Source organism: Peromyscus maniculatus, chromosome 3 (assembly GCF_049852395.1).
Source record: "Peromyscus maniculatus bairdii isolate BWxNUB_F1_BW_parent chromosome 3, HU_Pman_BW_mat_3.1, whole genome shotgun sequence".
NCBI lineage: Eukaryota > Metazoa > Chordata > Mammalia > Rodentia > Cricetidae > Peromyscus > Peromyscus maniculatus.
In genome coordinates this window covers 109,451,316-109,469,086 of record NC_134854.1, presented here as the reverse complement: position 1 = coordinate 109,469,086, position 17,771 = coordinate 109,451,316, and the positions used below count along the sequence as shown (strand labels likewise).

The window sequence follows — 17,771 nt, the reverse complement described above, 5'->3', positions numbered from 1 at the left end:
CCGTCTCTAGAGGGAAAGCATGCAGGTTTGGAGTGTACCATGATCTGCTGGTTGTACCTTGGCTTCGAACTCCCTTGGGGGCACTGTATAGTCATCTCAGAAGCCTTAGGATAAGTTTATATACTGGCTGCTCTGCAGAGAAATGCATGTCCCTTCTCCAAATGGCCTGTCTTCCTAGTAACTAAAAATGGGGCCATATACATTTTCATTTTAAACTTTTGAATTAATAAACTTATTAAACCAGAGGCTCACTTAAACAGTTTTTTGTTTTGTTTTGTTTTGGTTTTTCGGGACAGGGTTTCTCTGTACAGCTTTGGAGCCTGTCCTGGAACTCACTCTGTAGCCCAGGCTGGCCTCGAACTCACAGAGATCTGCCTGCCTCTGCCTCCCGAGTGCTGGGATCAAAGGTGTGTACCACCGCCTGGCTTAAACAGTTTTCTTAACCTGTTATTACTATTATTATTTTAGACAAGGTCTCAGTGTGTTGTCCTGGCTGGCCTGGAACTCACTATGTAGACCAGGCTAGCATAGAAGTCACAGATCTGCCTGCCTCTGCCTCCCAAGAGCTGGGATTAAAGCCATGTGCTACCACACCTGGCTAAAGATTTTTAAAATTTTCTTATATGTGTATGTATTTTGTCTGCATGTATGTCTGTGCACCAAGAGTGTGCCTAGACCCCTGAAACCGCATTTACAGGCAGTTGTGAGCTGCCATGTGAGTGCTAGGAAATGAACTCAGGTCCTCTAGAAGAATAGCCAGCGCTCTAAACCAAGGAGCCAACTCTCCCACCCACTAGCAAATTTTAAATTATAAGCCCAAATACACCCCGTTCCAGATCCAAGTCTGTGGGAATTGAATAGTCTTGTATTTCCCTGCACTTGCGGCAGCCCTCCCATAGGTAGTGACTTTTTTGCTGATCTGTCTGCAGTTACGGTCTGAAAACACTCAATCAAAAATACTCCCTTGGGGCACTGTATAGTCATCTCAGAAGCCTTTAAACCCAGCATGTGGAGGGGAGGGGGAGAAGCAAGCTGTCTCTATAACTCTGAGGCCAGCTAAGGCTACATAGTGAGACCCTATGCAGAAAAAAAAGAAAATACCAGAAATGAGTTGTAAGTTTTAATTGACTTCCATTATGGTAAATTGTTACAACTTTTCCATTTTATAATTAATGTTGTTAATCTCTTACTGTGCCAAATTTATAAATTAAAACTTTATCACAGGTATATTGTACATGTAGAAAATAGAACATATGGGGCACACTGCTTTCCAGTTTTGGGTGCCCACCGGGGGTCATGAAACATAGCCCTCAGATGAGGAGCTGCTGTACCAAATCCATAACAGTGTTCTTATATTCTTGACAAACCACATTCATTAAAACCACACCAGGAAAAAACACAAATGTCTCTGAACAAATCAGAAAAAATGTCAACCTTTTGATAAGCTATGAATTTAATTAATTCCTGTCACTATACCAAATACATCATGGCTGCTTTCTCCACATATTATTTTTTTTTAAAGATTTATTTATTTATTATGTATACAGAAGAGGGTGCCAGATCTCATTACAGATGGCTGTGAGCCACCATGTGGTTGCTGGGAACTGAACTCAGGACCTCTGGAAGAACAGTCGGTGCTCTTAACCTCTGAGCCATCTCTCCAGCCCTCTCCACACATTATTAATACCCGCAGCTGTACAAGGGAAAAAATAATTTTTAAGAATCAGTGTTTTCTTTATACCGCTTTGCTGATGCAATGCTACAATCTGGTTTTTATTCCTTGACACAGGGTGTCGCTACAGCCCAGGCTGGCCTTGAACTCTTGATCCTCTTGCTTCTGCCATGAAAGTACTGAAATTACAGGCAGTGCACTACCAAGGCAGGCAAAATTACTTTTTTTCTCTTAATACTAGTGGCTATGACTGTCACTGGTGACCTTGAGCAGTGGACAAAAAGTTAGATTTCTTGAGCTTGACTACATATGAGAAGCCTGGACTCCCACATGCAACCACAGTTGAGAGCCACTCACTGTCTGAAGATTTCAGCCTCGGCCTCCCATCCCGAATGCCCAGCATCTGAAGGGATTCCCTCTGAACTCCAGTCACCGTGAAGACTTGGTTCTAAGGCCGACTGCTCTAGGCTCACCCTCTACAGCAGTGCTAGTCCCCATGGAGGCCACTGCTGAGGATCTCAGCAGTCAAGTCCTGTCTGGCATGGGTCTGCTAGGGTCATGGTTTGTGTTCCTTAGCACTTTTAAGGCACTCAAAGCTCTCTATAGAAGGTTTATCTCCACATCCAGGATTTACTCATCTTTGGCTGCAAAGGAACTTGAACTTGGCAAAGCTACAGTGCCAAGACCCCATCCTCAACCCAGGAAATCCCATTCTCTGGATGTGGGGCCCTGAAGCTCTTGGGACTGGGAATGTAGCTCAGTGGAAGAGCACTTGTCCTTGTCTGAGATACTCAGGGTCTTGGGTTCAATTCCTGACACAGCACAGAAAAACAGACCTCCCCACATGAGGGCCTCACATAGTACAGTGTCAGTTTCTTGATTCAATAACCTATATCCAGTCCCCACATCACAGGGTATCTCTGTTTCTATCTCTGAGTCTATCCATGATAAAAACCAAGACAGAAGCAATCAAAAAATCACATTCTTAAAGTCATGACTTCAGGCTTCAGCACATTTACATTAAAAAAAAAATGTAAACTGCCAGGAATTGGACCTCAAGCCTATATCCAGCATGTGGGAGGCTGAGACAGGAGGATTGCTGTGATTTAAAGACCAGCCTAGGTTACATACTGAGTTCCAGCCTGGTGTGCAGAGTAAGACATAGTTTCAACACCCTCCTAAATAGAGAAAAACTAGAGAGAAAGAAAAGAAAAAGATTGCTCTATAATTTGAAGCAAATTCAGGACCACACCCAGCCCACTGAGTCCAAATCCAGGTGTTTATCAAGTTCCAGGTGACACTTAAAACATTGGGCAGTCAGTGGTGGCCCATGACTTTAATCCCAGCACTTGGAAGGCAGAGGCAGGTGGATCTGATAGTTGGTGGCCAGCCTGGTCTAAGGAGCAGTTCAGGACAGCCATAGCCAGGACTGTTACACAGATAAACCCTGTCTCAAAAAACCAAAACAACAACAACAACAAAAAAAAAAAAAAAAAAAAAAAAAACCTCCCCTGATCCCCCAACAAGTCTGGGAAACTCTGCCAGTGTCCCCCACAGTTAAAAGCCAGGCTTAATGGCAAGAGCCTGTAATCCCAGGCACTCGGGAGGCTGAGGCAGGAGACTCCTCCTGGACAACTTAGTGAGACCCAGTCTCAAAAGAAAAACCACAAAGAGGGCTGGATGTAGCTCAGGTCAGTAGTAGAGTGTTTGCCTAGCATGCACAGGGCCTTAGGTTCAATCCTCCTGTACCTCCCCCAAAACGAAAGAGTGAAGACGGTCTGGCTGAAGATCAAGCTCTCCAGTGAACGGGAACGCTGTGTTTTCTCATGACCCACATGAAGAGTGCCGGTAAAGATTCAACTCTGCTGACTCAGTCCTTCAAGAGCAGGGTGCTCTGGGGAGGGGCAGTGCTCAGTTACAGCTCCGTTTTGAGCTTTTCATACAGGTCCTCCTGGTCAATCATGTCCTCGTTACCGTTCCAGCGGTGGTAGGCAAGGAGAGCGGCGTTGTAGCCAGCGATGGCACTCATCTCCATGCAGCTGGCCGCAAACTCAATGCCATTGAGGTAATAGAGCCGGTCGTGGAGGATGATGGAAGGACACTTCTGAGGAGGCTCATAGTAAGGGTAGGACAGCCACTGCTTCCGTGCAGCGTAATCATAGGACAGGAAGAGCTTTGAAATCTGCTCTTTGGTGAGAACGTCCCTAGAGAAGGTCTTCCACACGTGCATGCCATCCACCGCTGGTGCAGGACCCTCCTTCGCTCTTACAGGGGCCACAATGGACAGGCTGTTAATAAACATATCTGAGTCATCAGTGACAAGAATCGCGGAGAGGCCGAACTGATCCTTGGGTCTGGAGCTGAAGAGAGTGGAATTGAGTTCGCCTTTAATTAAAGTTGTCACCAGGTGTTGATAGGGGTCATCGAATTCCTCAATGGGCGGATCAAAATTGAGGAAAGTTATGTCAGACATCTTCCGGTTCAATGGAGCAGCCACAAGGACAATGTCATAGAAGTCCGAATGGGTCTCAGATCCTGTTTTATATACCACTTCATACATCTTTGTGGGATTTCCTAGAGGAGCATGGGAAAGTGCATATTTTTTAGTGATTCTAACATACTCAATTTCAGGCCTTCTAAAAATAATTCTGTAACATTTTTTGCCTTCATTTGTGTACATGTGCTTTTGTGTGTGGAGGTCAGAGGTTAACTTCAAATGTCACCCCCTCCCCAGGAGCTGTCCATCATCTTTTTTGTCCTTTTTTTTTTTTTTTTTTTTTTTTTTTGGTTTTTCGAGACAGGGTTTCTCTGTGTAGCTTTGCGCCTTTCCTGGAACTCACTTGGTAGCCCAGGCTGGCCTCGAACTCACAGAGATCCACCTGCCTCTGCCTCCCGAGTGCTGGGATTAAAGGCGTGCGCCACCACCGCCCGGCCCCTTTTTTTTTTTTTTTTTTTAAGATTTATTTTTTGTTATTATTTTATGTATTGAAATGTTTGCCCACACGTATGTCTGTGCACTAAGTGCATGCCTGGTGCCTCTGGGGGCCAGAAGAGGGTGTCAGATTCTCTGGAACTGGAGTTACACAGGCAACTGTGAACTGCCAATGTGGGTGCTGGGAATTGAACTCAGGATCTGCGCAAGAGCAGCCAGTGCTCTTAACCACTGAGTCCTCTCTCTAGCCTCCCTCCCATCCTGCTTTTCTCTCACTGCAGCTTAGCAATTAGGCTACGCTGGCTACCAGTGAGCCCCAAGGATTCCCCGTCTCTACTCTCTCCAGCACCACAATTACAGGCACTTGCCAAAATGCCCAGCTCTGTATGTGGGTCCCGGGATCAAACTCAAGTTCCCAAGCTTGCGTGGCAATGACTTTACGGAAAAGGCTCTTATCTTCCCAGCCCTGTTTTTATTTTCGAGGCAGTGTCTCGTGTAGCTTAGGCTGCCTTCAAACTCACTACATTGCCAAAGATAACCTAGAACTTCCACTTCCGGAGTATAAGTGGAATTATAAGGTATGTGCCATCACCTAGTTTCTGTGATGGTGGAGATCAAGCCCATGGTTTCATGCATGCTAGGTAAGTATTCTACCAACCAAGATACACACCCAGCCCATGACTCTAGTGTGCATGTGGTGTGCGCACAGGTATGTACACATACTTATGTATGGATGTGTCTGCATCTGGACATGCACACAAAGGCTAGAAGAGGACATGGGGTGTCATGTTCTATAGCTCTTTGCCTTATTCTCTTGAAACAGGGTCTCTCAGTAAACTGGAACTAGCAACCAACTGTAGCGTTATGTCTGTCTATATTCTTCACCATACTGGGGTTACAGGCATATATGAGAGACATCTAAGCTCTTTTTTTTAAACATGGGTGCTGGGGATTTGAACTCAGGTCCTCATGCTTGTGAAGCAAGTTCTCTTACCCACTGAGCCATTTCCCCAGGCCAGAAAAATCTTTTCTTCTGGCATCTCTTACCAAGTTCCAAAACAGTGGAACTTCACACTGCTCATGCAGAAATGTTCCCAACTGTGCTAAAAGGTATGACCATGGTTCATGGGATATGGAAAAAATTCTCAAAGAGAATGTTCCACATTTTGTTCTTACTGAGTAGAAAAATGTCCTCAATGTAATACAATTGGAGATTGTATCATAGAGAAGCTATTAGAAGTTATAGAATTATGGGACCTGAGTTCAAATCCACATCACCCATGTAAAAAGCTAGGCATGGTGGCATACGGCTTTAATCCCAGAATTTAGGAGGCAGAGGCAAGTGGGTCTCTATGAGTCTGAGGCCAACACAGTCTACATAGTGAGTTCCAGTACAGCCAGAGTTACTTTAGATAGAAAAACCCTATCTTAAAAAAAAAAAGTGTGTGTGTGTATGTGTGTGTGTGTGTGTGTGTGTGTGTGTGAATGAGTGTGAGTGTGTGTGACATTTTCTCCCTGAGCCGTCATTTTTGCAAGAATAACCAGGAACAATCGAAGTTCAGCCTCACCTGTCCGTTTGGTCCTTGTCTTCTCCTCTATGGACACTACGGAGCCAGTTATAAGGCTGCTGCTGGAGGCCTGCAGGAGCCTTGAGCAGACAACTTTATTGCCACCTTCCACGGCCCAAAGGTTGGAATCCGCACCTGTCATTGACACTGCCCCTGTCAGGGGAGGGCCAACACGTTTTAATTCTGTCTTGGGTGGGTAAGTGGCCCCCTCCCATCAACTTAGATGTTCTGCTCCAAATGCCTCCAGACACGGCCAGATGACCCTCAGGGGCGAGAGCCACTGGCACTATCAGAAGCACAGGACCCTCTACCCCTAACAACTCACAGACAGAAATAAATTATGTCGGTAAAAACTGCTTGAGACACTAAGACAGGCAGCCTCCCCATCCCGAGCCTGATGCCAGAGCTCCCAACCCAGTTGCTAAGTTCCTTCGCTATGGCTATCCTGATTCCCTCCAATACTGTCTTACCCACAAAGGCATTGAGGTTGGTGCTTTGACCAAAATTGACGCGCATGATAGGAGCGATCATCTCGTTGAGGAATGTCTCAGAGAAGCCTGCCTTCTGCAGGTTTTCATGGAGAGTCTGGTTAAGCAGTCGGACGTAGTCATCCCCTCCGATAGCGAGCAATAACTTTTCTACACTGCTGAAGGCATAGTCATGGGACTGATAACGATAGATCCTTGAAAAAAGGAGACATGGTCATTAAACCCCACACAGGTCAGGGGGCTACAAACAGCCTCAGAAAAGAGAAGCTGCTGAGGTTCCATGGTGTAATGGTTAGCACTCTGGACTCTGAATCCAGCAATCCGAGTTCAAATCTAACCCTGTCCTGAAAAATTAAAAAAAAAAAGCCAGACTTGGGAGGCTGAGGCAGAAGGATTGCAAATTGCAGACCAGCCATGGATAGATACACAGTGAAATTCTATCCTGGTTTTTTTTTTTTTAAGTTTTTCAAGACAGGGTTTTTTTGTGTAGCCCTGGCTATTTTGGAACTCACTCTGTAGATCAGCTGGCCTCAAACTCACAGAAATCAGCTTCCCTCTGATGGTGTGTGGGGTTAAAAGGGTGTACCACCACCACCCGGTTTGTGAAATTCTATCTTAAAAAAAAAAAAATCACTGGGTGTTGGTGGTACACATCTTTAATCCCAGCACTCAGGAGGCAGAGGCAGGTGGATCTCTGTGAGTTCAAGGCCAGCCTGGTCTACAAAGTGAGTTGGAGGACAGCCAAAGCTGTTACACAGAGAAACCCTGTCTTGAAAAACCAAACCAAACCAAAAAAACCCAAAGCAAAACATGCTGCTGCTGCTCTTGCAGAGGACCTGGGTTCTGTTCCCAGGGCAGCTCATAATCACCTGCAACTCTTTTTCCAAGAGATGATGCCCTCCTCTGAGCTCTTCGGTCACCAGGCACACACAGGACCACAGACAGACATGCAGACTAAACACACATACATTTTTTTTTATGACGAATTGGTTTCCATGTTTCTGTTGGCTGAGTTCCTGCCATTCAGGTGAGTTCCTGCCAGTTTAGTCTCATCTTTCACAGACCTCTGTTCCTCCCTCTGCCTGTCACCCCAAGACACCTGCACTCTCAATAGTTCCCACTTAAAGTCTAGAATACATAAAAGGAAAAGAAACAGGGATGGCAAGATGGCTCAGCACGTGAACAGCATTCTGCCTCACAAGCCGGATGATGAGCCGACTTCAATGCCCAAAGCCCATGCTGGAAAGAGAACTGACTCACAAAAGCCGTCCTCTGTGTATCCCATTCCCACCTTATACAGCACACAATGATAATAAAAATAGAACTTAAAAAGCCCAAAGCCAAACCTCACTTCAGTTTTACATTTACTCTAAGTTCTTATGCTCAGTATCTCATTCACCTATACACCAGCTGTGGAGGCCCACAAAGGTTCCTAGTGAGATCTGAGCTTGCTCTACCCAGTGGAGCTGCATTAGAGGATGGCTTGACCATGTGCATGGTTACTAGATGATTGGAAGGGTTTGCACTTGTCTGTGCTAGGGGGAGGTCTTTGCTCCACCCTTTGGCATTCCTATAAAAAGCGCTTTAGAAGAGACAGAGCTGGTGGATAAGGATCCAGCCCCTCCCGAGGCTATCCTGGGTTTCTATCTGTCTCTCTCCCCTCTATATATTTCTAGCTAAATCTCTTATCCATCTCTCTTCAAGAGTCTCTGGGGTAGAAATAAATGTGGGAACTGGTCTCCCACAACCAGCACAATGCAGGCATTAAGAGAGACTCCAGATTGAGTTGGCCTGGGAGGGAACTCCAGCTTTACCACTTCCTAGCTGGGTGGGTGGTCTTCTACACTTAAAACCTGGACATCTTCACCTTCCACATCTGCCAAAATCAGCCAGCAGCAGTGGCACTGGAGCCAGCTGCCATGAGAATTGATGCCTTTTTTCTTTTTCAAACCCAGCTTCCGAATGGTGTTTTGCAAATGTTTCGTTAGTGTTGCCAGACACTCTTAGATACTGCACAGAAGTCAACTCCTTAAATGGGATGGTCAGGCATGCCAGGCAAGTGTTCAACCATTGAGCCACATCTCAGCCCTTGCAAAGTACAATTTAGAAACAAAAACAACCAACATGTTAAGCTCCCAAATGGAGTGATGATCTGCATGTTTTCTGTGAAACATTTTGCCTAACAAAGTGGTGACTAGGTGGAGAACTATTTCAGGGAACTAACATTATCATGCTCGTCAGACCGGAAGGTCTTAAGTTCAACAGAAGCGGGATAATTAATTACCTCATGAACTTGTCCAGCAAGTCTTCTACCCACATGTGCATTCTCAGAGACTGAAATCCGTAGCGCCACACCAGCTTAATCATGTTGATTATAAACCAGCTGCTCTCCTCAAACACCAGAGACTTTCCATTGTACACCCCCATCAGGCCACCTGAAGCTGGAACACTGGAGAGACCTGCCAAAACAGAGGGAGAGCCTCAGGAGATGGCTCAGCGGTTATGCCCTTGCTGCTCTCATAGAGGACTTGGGTTCAGTTCCTAGCATCCTTGTCAGGCAGTTCACCACCACCTGTAACTCTAGTACACACAGACACAGACAGACAGACAAGACACACACACACACACACACACACACACAAATCTTAAAACAAAACAAAACCCAGAGGAAAAGTATGCTAGTGGTTTCTTTTTCCTTTTTTGGTTTTTCTAGACAGGGTTTCTCTGTGTAGCTTTAGTGCCTGTCCTGGAACTCACTCTGTAGACCAGGCTGGCCTCGAACTCACAGAGATCCGCCTGCCTCTGCCTCCCGAGTGCTGGGATTAAAGGCCTGTGCCACCACTGCCCAGCACGCCAGTGGTTTCTACATTGGCCCAATGAAAAGGGAATTTGGGTGACCTGCCAGGGACATTCTGAGTGAGTGACTTAGGAGCTGTCCCCAGGTCTCAGGAGACACATTAGAGTTCTATGTTTAAAACAGTTCGGACACTCTGATTGCTCAATCCACAAACTGACACTAGGAGATGGGTCAGAAGATCATGTACACATACCAAATTAACCCCACTATTCTTAGTCATGGAGAATAAAGCATCAGTCAGGGATGAAAAGGGCAGCTGAGGAATAAGATGTACTTCCATTCCTATGCTGATCTTTGCAAAACTAGGAATTTCAGGTAAAGGGGGAAAGGCCAAAGTTACACAATATTCCCTCGGAAAGCTTGCAGAGGCCTGCCAGACTTCCTCACAACAAGCCCTGCTCCTCTGCTGGCAGTGCGTCGTCATGCGTCCCTCCCTGTGAGCACATGTCTCTGTACCCCATTCGAACGACTTCAAGCCAAGTGTCTGAAGCCCGTGGGTCTCATTTTCTCATCAGGGAAATGAGCTAAGGTTTCTGCTGGCTCAAAACACCCTGACTCTTCACCCCAAACCCGGGGTTCCAGAACTGACAGCAGGGACCAAGCAGGATGGCTCAGCCCCTAAAGGCATCTGCTGCCAACCCTGATGACCTGAGTTCAAGTCCTGGGACCCACAGGGTAGAAGGAAAGAACTGACTCATCAGTTGCCCTCTGCCCCCCATACACACCCTTGCAGCACTCAGACCACACCCCCGCCCCCTTCACACATAAGAGATCGTGAAAACTTAATTTTTTTAAATAAAATTTTCTTGAAGAATTGGTAACATCAGCCATTCTCGTTGCCCCTTGTGGCTGTAATTCCAGAAAACTGATGACACACAGATAACTAGAGTCTCGTTACAGGAGAGTGGCGCAAAGCTAAGCCGGTACCAAGGGCTAAACTAAACCCCACAGCCAGAGAAACAGTTTCATCAACTTCTCTGTAGGAGACAAGCCAGGCAGAAACATCTCAGCTCTCTGTGCTGATGAAAACACCTAGAGCCAGTCACACGGCACAGAAATCTGCTTAGCTGGAAGACCACAATCACATACCCAGCTCTTTGACAAAACGCTTCATGTGCAAATTTAGAGGGTGGATGACAGAACCCCCTGACTCGTAGTCGTGACCTTCCACCTTCAAAGTGGCCAGACGGCCCCCGACCTCTTCTCTTTCAAACACGTCAATCTTCACATCCTTCCCAAATTTCTTCCGAAGGTAATAGGCTGAGGAAGTGCCACCAATTCCAGCACCGACGATGGCTATAAGGAGGGAAAAAGAGGAACCGTTTGTTTCCCTCTTAGCGGGGTGGCTTTTGTTTTTGAAAGGCCATTAACCAATAATAGACATTACTCAAGACTATAGCCAACAACTTCGTGGAGCCTGGGGACAGGGTTCTTTCTGAGGTCACACTCCCTGTATCTGGACAGGCGCTTTAGATGAAATTACAAGTAACATTCAAAAGATGCCCAAACATCTCCACAGATCTTTGTGGAGAGACCACCGGACCCACGGACTCTCCTGTACCCAACTCCTGGAGAGGCATGAATGGGCCACTCCCGCACGCATTTTAAATAAAGTGGCCGCCATCTTCGCCCAGCTTTGTTCTTTGTCTCTCTGAGGCTCCAACACCATGAACGACCCCGAAAGACACAACTTCAGATGGGGACAGAACGCCCGGAAGTGAAAACCCAAGGGAAGCAAGAGGCCAGGAAGACAACGGGTCCTCTCCTTAGCTGCAGCAGTTGCAGCCTCGCAAGCAGAGCGCAGGTGCGGGGAGGAGGTCCAGCTCTTTCAGGGGAGGGCTTGGGGGAGGGGGACGACAGACTCGTCCCTGTGCGGTGTCTGCGCGCCTCAGTCTTCCAGACAGACTCGGCTCTAGGAACAGTCAGAGGCGGGCTCCCGAGGGCATCCAGCTCTTAGAGCTGAGGGCCTCCCAGGCTGGGGCTGCAGGGAAACCGGGTCCCGAGCCTGCCCACGCCTCCAGTGGCACCGTTCCACGCTCGGGAGCGCACGGCCGGGTCTTCAGGACCCCGATCTCCACCCTGCCACGGGGAGACGGTCCTCCGCATTGCCTAGCCTCCTCATCCCCCGCACCTACCGATCCTGTCCGGCGGGGCCCGAGGCTCGGCGCTTGCTAGGCTGCCCAGTTCACACAGCAGCAGCCCCAGCCCGAACTGCAAGCCCACCAGCGCCGCACCGTAGCGTCCCATGGCCTCCCGCTGCTGCAGACTGACAGTGGGTCGGCCAGCAGACCCGGAGCTCAATGAGTCTGCGCGAGCTCGCCCCGCCCAGGCCCCGCCCCAGGGCACATCGCCACGCCCACCAGCCCCACCCAGGTCCTTTGCTCCTCAGGCTCACCCTACCCTTGTGTTCCTGACCCAAGCCACCATGTCCTCAAAGTCCACTCTGTCCCCAGAAGCTCACATCCAAGGCACAGGTTGAGGCCCACCTCGGCTCTCCTCCTTCCCGCCTTTCCTCTTCTTCACTAATGCCCTCTACGGTCCCCCAAATCGCGTTCTTGCAGTGAATTCACATACACGTGGCCAATCTCAGTCAGAAAAAGTCAAACTAGCTGCTAACATTTCCCAAGTGAGTGCTTTGTTCCAAGGACTCCTTAGCTGCGTGATAAGAAAAAGAGGGAAGATGGGGTATTGTGAAGTAGGGGGAGCAGAACGCGGGACCCACGTCCATACACAAAAAGGGGCCCCCCACATAAGGTCTGTTTCAGGTTTAAGACGATGGAGAAGACACAAATACTAGAAACGCTGTACACCCTCCTCCAATGACCTAAAAACAAAACACAAGGGGAGGGCTGGAGACAGGACTTAGTGGTTAAGAGCACTTCCTGCTCTTCGACTGGACCAGAGTTCGGTTTCCAGCACCCACATCACACCACCCACATTCTGGTGGCTGACACTGGCCCATAACTCCAGCTCAGGCCTCTGTCAGCACCCACAAACACACACTCGTATGCATAACATAAGCAACTGTAAAGGACTAGAGAGATAACTCAGGGGCTAAGTGGTCTTTACTGAGTTCAGTTTCTGAGGCTTACAACTGCCTGTGTGTAACACCAGCTCTTCTGACTTTCCAGGGCATCGCAATACACACAAACACTTAAGTAAAAATAAACACATACACATAAAGACAAAAGGGTCTCTCTCCTCCCTTCCCTACCTGGGGGGATGGAGGTTTATCTCCAAAGACAATTTTAGACATCGTAAGTAAAATGTCTAGGAAGCCATTAGCTTGGCCTAAGCTCCTGGACTAAATGGAGGACCTGCCAAATCAAAGTAGAATCACAGCTGCAACGGCATGCTACCAGCACAAGACTGAGCTTTCTGATCGACCCTCGGAGAAAAAGGAGAGCGGTCCACCAGCCGGTGGCTCTGCTGGCCGGAGAGCTAAGGAAATCCCTCTGCTTCAGCCAGTCTGCTCTGTTTCCAGCTTCTGCCTTCCTCTGCCTGCCCCTGTCAGCCTAGAGACCCAGGCTCCTCCACCAGTCACGGGGAAGGGCTGTACTGCTTTATAGAACAAGGTGCTTCCCAATTCTAACAGCAGGGAGAGGCCAAAAGACCTGCCCATTTCTTGTGGTTTTGTTTCTTTCACAGCCTTTGTTTTGTTTTTTAATGACAGAATCTCAAGTAGCCCAAATGATCTCTAATTTACTACTACGAAGTCCAGGCTGACCTTGAACTCCTCACCCTCCTGCCTCTTCACCTCCTGTGTGCTGGGACTTGACAGGCTTTCATCAGCCAGAAACCCACATAACAAACTTGACCCGAGAGGCTTTCCCTCATTATTTGCCTTCTCATGGTCATCCAGCCATAGAAACTGGAACTCCTCTTCCTTGTCGTATGCCTTATCATGTCTCTAAAAATTGACCATTCTTTGAAGACACCTTCTATTCCAAGCTGGCTTCCGGAAAGTTACTCATTTCCCTGGGGCATCTTCCAAAGTTCTGTTTGATTTTCTCTTGTTTATGGAGACATAGTCTCATGGTGTAGCCTTGGCTGGGCTTGAACTCACAGAGATTTGCCTGTCTCTGCTTCTGGAGTGCTGGGATGAAAGGACTATGCCACCATTTGGGGCGATTTTTCTCTTGTTAATGTGGTTTTGTTATAGGGGTCTGTCTTAAACAAGAACTCATAAAAATGAAGGAAAATTACTTTTTTCCTCCTCCCTAAACTGATGTCATACTATAAAACGCACTCATACACTGAAAAGACCATTTGGGTGCAGAGAGGATGGCTCAGTCTATAAAGTACTGGGCTTGCAAACATAAGAACCTGACTAAATTCAGAGCCCAGAGCCCATGCGAAAATCTAGATTTGGAAGCATGTGCCTGTAATCCCAGGGCTGGAAGACAGGAGGGTCCCTAGGACTTGCTGGCCAGGTAACCTAACCTAATTGGCAAGCTCCAAATTCAGCGAGAGATCCTTTTTCAAAATCTAAGGTGAAATTTGGTCAATTGTGCCAGTGGTGGCCCAGGCCTTTAGTCCCTACACTCGGGAGGCATAGGCAAGCAGATCTCTGAGTTTGAAGCTAACCTGGTCTGTCGAAACACAGTTCAGGAATGGAGTCTTGTGAGGAGAATTCTGAGTGCTTGTGAAAATATTAAAAAAAGAAGAAAAGAAAAAGAAAGAAAGAAAAAAGAGGTTGAACTTCTTCCAAACACGCAGAATTGTTCTTGGAATGTGTTTTTGTGTTCCTCCTAGATGTAGCAGATAGCACTGAGTTTACTTCAAATTACTCATTATTGCTTGCTGTTGTTATTCAATTAAACGTTTAAACTATCCTTTATATGCTAAAGGAACATGGCAACATGGAAAAACATGTTGTTGCCACCTGTGACCTCTCCTTGTGATTGTATACAAATTGAACTCATGAGAACTTTACTCATGTGATTTTTTTCTTAACCCTCAGAGTATAAATGTCTGATGCTCTGAATAAAATTGGCTATTGCATGAGACTTTAGTCCATCTCATTTATCAGCTCCATCCTCCCAGGTCCCATAACCTCTAGAGTGGTGACATTGGTCTACAGAGTGAGTTCCATGACACCTAGAGCTATATAGAGAAACTCTGTCTCAAAAAACCAAGAATGAATGAATGAATGAAGGTGAAGATACATCTGAGGAAGATACTCAATGTTAACTTCTGTGAGAAAAGCTATTATTGGCTCTAACATGATCCCATTTTTCTTGCCACCCCCACCCCCCACCCCACCCCCCCCCACCCCCCGCAAAAAAAAAAAAAAAACCCACAAAAGAAACAGTATATGAGCATAAAGAGTAGCATTAATTAAAGGAAACTGAGTTGGATACAAAAAAAAGGTTGAACTTGGGGCTAGCCAGATGACTCAACCAGTAAAGATGCTTATGGTCCAAGCCTGGTGACAAAGTCCTATCCCCCGAACCCACCTGAAGGTTGGGAAAAACCGACCATAAAGTTGTCCTCTGACTTCCACGTGTACAACTGTGGTATGCATCAGGATAGGTCTCACTGAGCCAGCAGTATTTGGGGCAAAAGCTGATAAGAAGTGAGGGAGCAGGGCCACGTAACAGTGGAGAGAGCAAAGAGAATGCTTGGCATGTTTGAGAGGTTGGTGGGTCAGTTCCAGAATGCAGGGGTGGAGCTGGTGAGGGACCAAAATGCAAGAGCTGCACTTAGGAGCCCAGAATGCAGAGAGTACTTCTCCCATACATCTACGCACTGCACTGCAAAGGAAACCGAGCTAAGCTGTAGCTAGCTGTTGCTTTTGTTTCCCAAAGTTCGTTGGGCCACAGGAGTTCAGTGCATTAGAAGCAACAGGCCCTTGGTAAATATTTGTTGTTTGATTAGAATTGGTCCTGTTAGTGACCTTGAGCCTTGTGTCATATTTGGAAACTGGCTTCTAATACTGAAGCCATGGGAAAGAATAGACAGGAAGCTCAGTGGGAGGCAGCTGAGGTGCTCTGCAAAGTGGGAGTCAAGACATTTTCATTCTGCACCCTGGTCCTTTCAGAAGAACAATCCTGATGATACTTGGACTGGGAACAGAGAGAGAGGGAGGGAGGAAAGGAGGGAGGGACAGAGAGAGAGAGAGAGAGAGAGAGAGAGAGAGAGAGAGAGACAGAGAGAGAGAGAGAGAGAGAGAGAGAGAGAGAGAGAGAGAGAGAGAGAGAGAGAGAGAGAGCGAGCTAGGTGAGGCAGCGCATATCTGTAATCACAGCACTTGGGAGGTGGAAGCCAGAAGATCAAGAGTTCAAGCCAGCCTGTTTTACATAAGACCCTGCCTCAAAAATAACAACAGAACAAAACACAGTAACAATCAAACAAAAATAACAGAGAAAATGTTACCGTATACGTATAATAAAGTATAATTTTTGTTTGTTTGGGGGACAGGGGCTCCCCTATGTAATCCAGGCAGGCCTCCAACTTTTTAAAAATTTTTCATGTGCATTGGTGTTTTGCCTGCATGTATGTCTGTTTGAGGGTGTCAGAACCTCTGGGATCCTCTGGGACTGGAGTCACAGACAGTTGTGATCTGCCTTTGGGGTGCTGGAAACTGAAGCCAGGTCCTCTGGGAGAGCAGCCAGTGCTCTAAACCACAGAGCCATCTCTCCAGCCCAGGCCTCAAACTTTTAATCCTCCTGTCTCAGCCCAGAGAGTGCTGGGGTTACTATCATGTACCAGCACTCCCAGACTATGTTGTGTGTCTTTGTATGTGTTTATGTGTTTTGTCTATGTTGTGTGTGTTTTGGAAAATTTAGGACCACCAACAATTCCCTGTAGAGATGGCTCAGTAGCTAAGAGCACTTGCTGCTTTTCCAGAGGACTGCGTTGGATTTCCAGCACCCACATGGCAACTGGCTGTAATTCTAGTTCCAGAGGATCTAACATGCTCTTCTGGTCTTCTCAGAGACCAGGCACCCAGAAAATAAAAGAATATTTTTTTTAAACTTCCTGTTACTCATGTGTCTGAACACGTGGCTCCCAGGTGGTGGTACTATTTGGGAGGTTTAGGTGGAGCAGCCTCGCTGGAAGACACACAGCACTGGGAGCAGCTTGGAGATCAGACAGCCTCGCTTGCTTCCAGTTCGCTCTCTCTGCTTCACACCCGTGGTGGAAGATGCCGTAAGCCCCCAGCTTCCTGTTCCTGCCGCCATATCTTCTTCCTCTTGCTGCCATGCTTCCCTGCCATGATGGACTCTATCTCTCTGGAACAAAGTCCAAACGAAACTCTTCTGTAGCTAGAGTTTTCCTGCCTTGCCCACAGTCAGGACAAACCTCTGTCACCCGCCAGTCCCACAGCCGCTCAGACCCAACCAAGTAAACACAGACACTTATATTGCTTTCAAACCGTATGGCCGTGGCAGGCTTCCTGCTAACTGTCCTTATCTTGCTAACTGTGCTTTTATCTTAAATTGATCCATTTCCATACATCTATACCTTGCCATGTGGCTGGTGGCTTACTGGCATCTTCACATGCTGCTGGTCATGGCGGCGGCTGCAGCCTCTCTGGTCATTGCGGCGGCTGCAGTGTCTCCTTCTGCCTTTCTGTCCTTTTATATCTCCTCTCTGTTAGTCCCACCTATCTTTCCTGCCTAGCCACGGCCGATCAGGTTTTATTTATTAACCAATCAGAGCAACTTGACATACAGACCATCCCCCAGCACAGCCAAGTGCAGACCATCTCAAACACCTGCACTCAGGCCCATGGTCCTAATCATCCTCTATACGGACCTGCTGGGTAACGCCACAAAGAACCTGAGAATGGGCTCCCACAGGACCTACAGAACATCCCACAGCACTCTTCCTTCTATAAGTTCCCTCCATTGTGTGGTATTTTATCACGGTAACAGAAAAGTAAAATACCTTCTAAAAGTTAAAAAAAAAAAAAAAAGAACTTACTGTTGATTTCAACTAATGTCTGCAGCTCAGGCTCCCCTGTAGGAGGCTAGGAGGGTTACTTCAAGGCAGTTAAACCAACCCCACAAAGAGGCCATTGACAAACACAAATAGGTTGCACATGGACTGACTTCCTGCTTTCTATAGTTTTGAATACCCTTGCCCTACTGAGCCCATGCTCAGCTCCTTCCCTGTTACCTCATTCTTGCCCTAAAATATTCAATGACCTCTATACAAATTGAATTTGAGTCGCTGGAATTTTCCCTATTGCAATAATATCTTACTGATATTATTAAAATCTATCTCTATTAGTTTGTACACTTCC

General features: G+C 47.1%; 1 protein-coding gene across 1 annotated transcript; it reads right to left on the bottom strand.

Annotated features, from left to right (window-relative positions):
- Window positions 1–1,107: 1,107 nt before the first annotated feature.
- On the bottom strand, window positions 1,108–11,816 carry Pcyox1 (prenylcysteine oxidase 1). Its single transcript, XM_006984587.4, has 6 exons — window positions 11,653–11,816; window positions 10,607–10,813; window positions 8,945–9,119; window positions 6,643–6,854; window positions 6,173–6,325; window positions 1,108–4,246 (listed from the first exon to the last, which is right to left on the bottom strand). The coding sequence occupies exons 1-6, from the start codon at window positions 11,762–11,764 to the stop codon at window positions 3,588–3,590; spliced, it is 1,518 nt and encodes a 505-aa protein (XP_006984649.1). The 5' UTR covers window positions 11,765–11,816; the 3' UTR covers window positions 1,108–3,587.
- Between the last annotated feature and the right edge of the window lie 5,955 nt (window positions 11,817–17,771).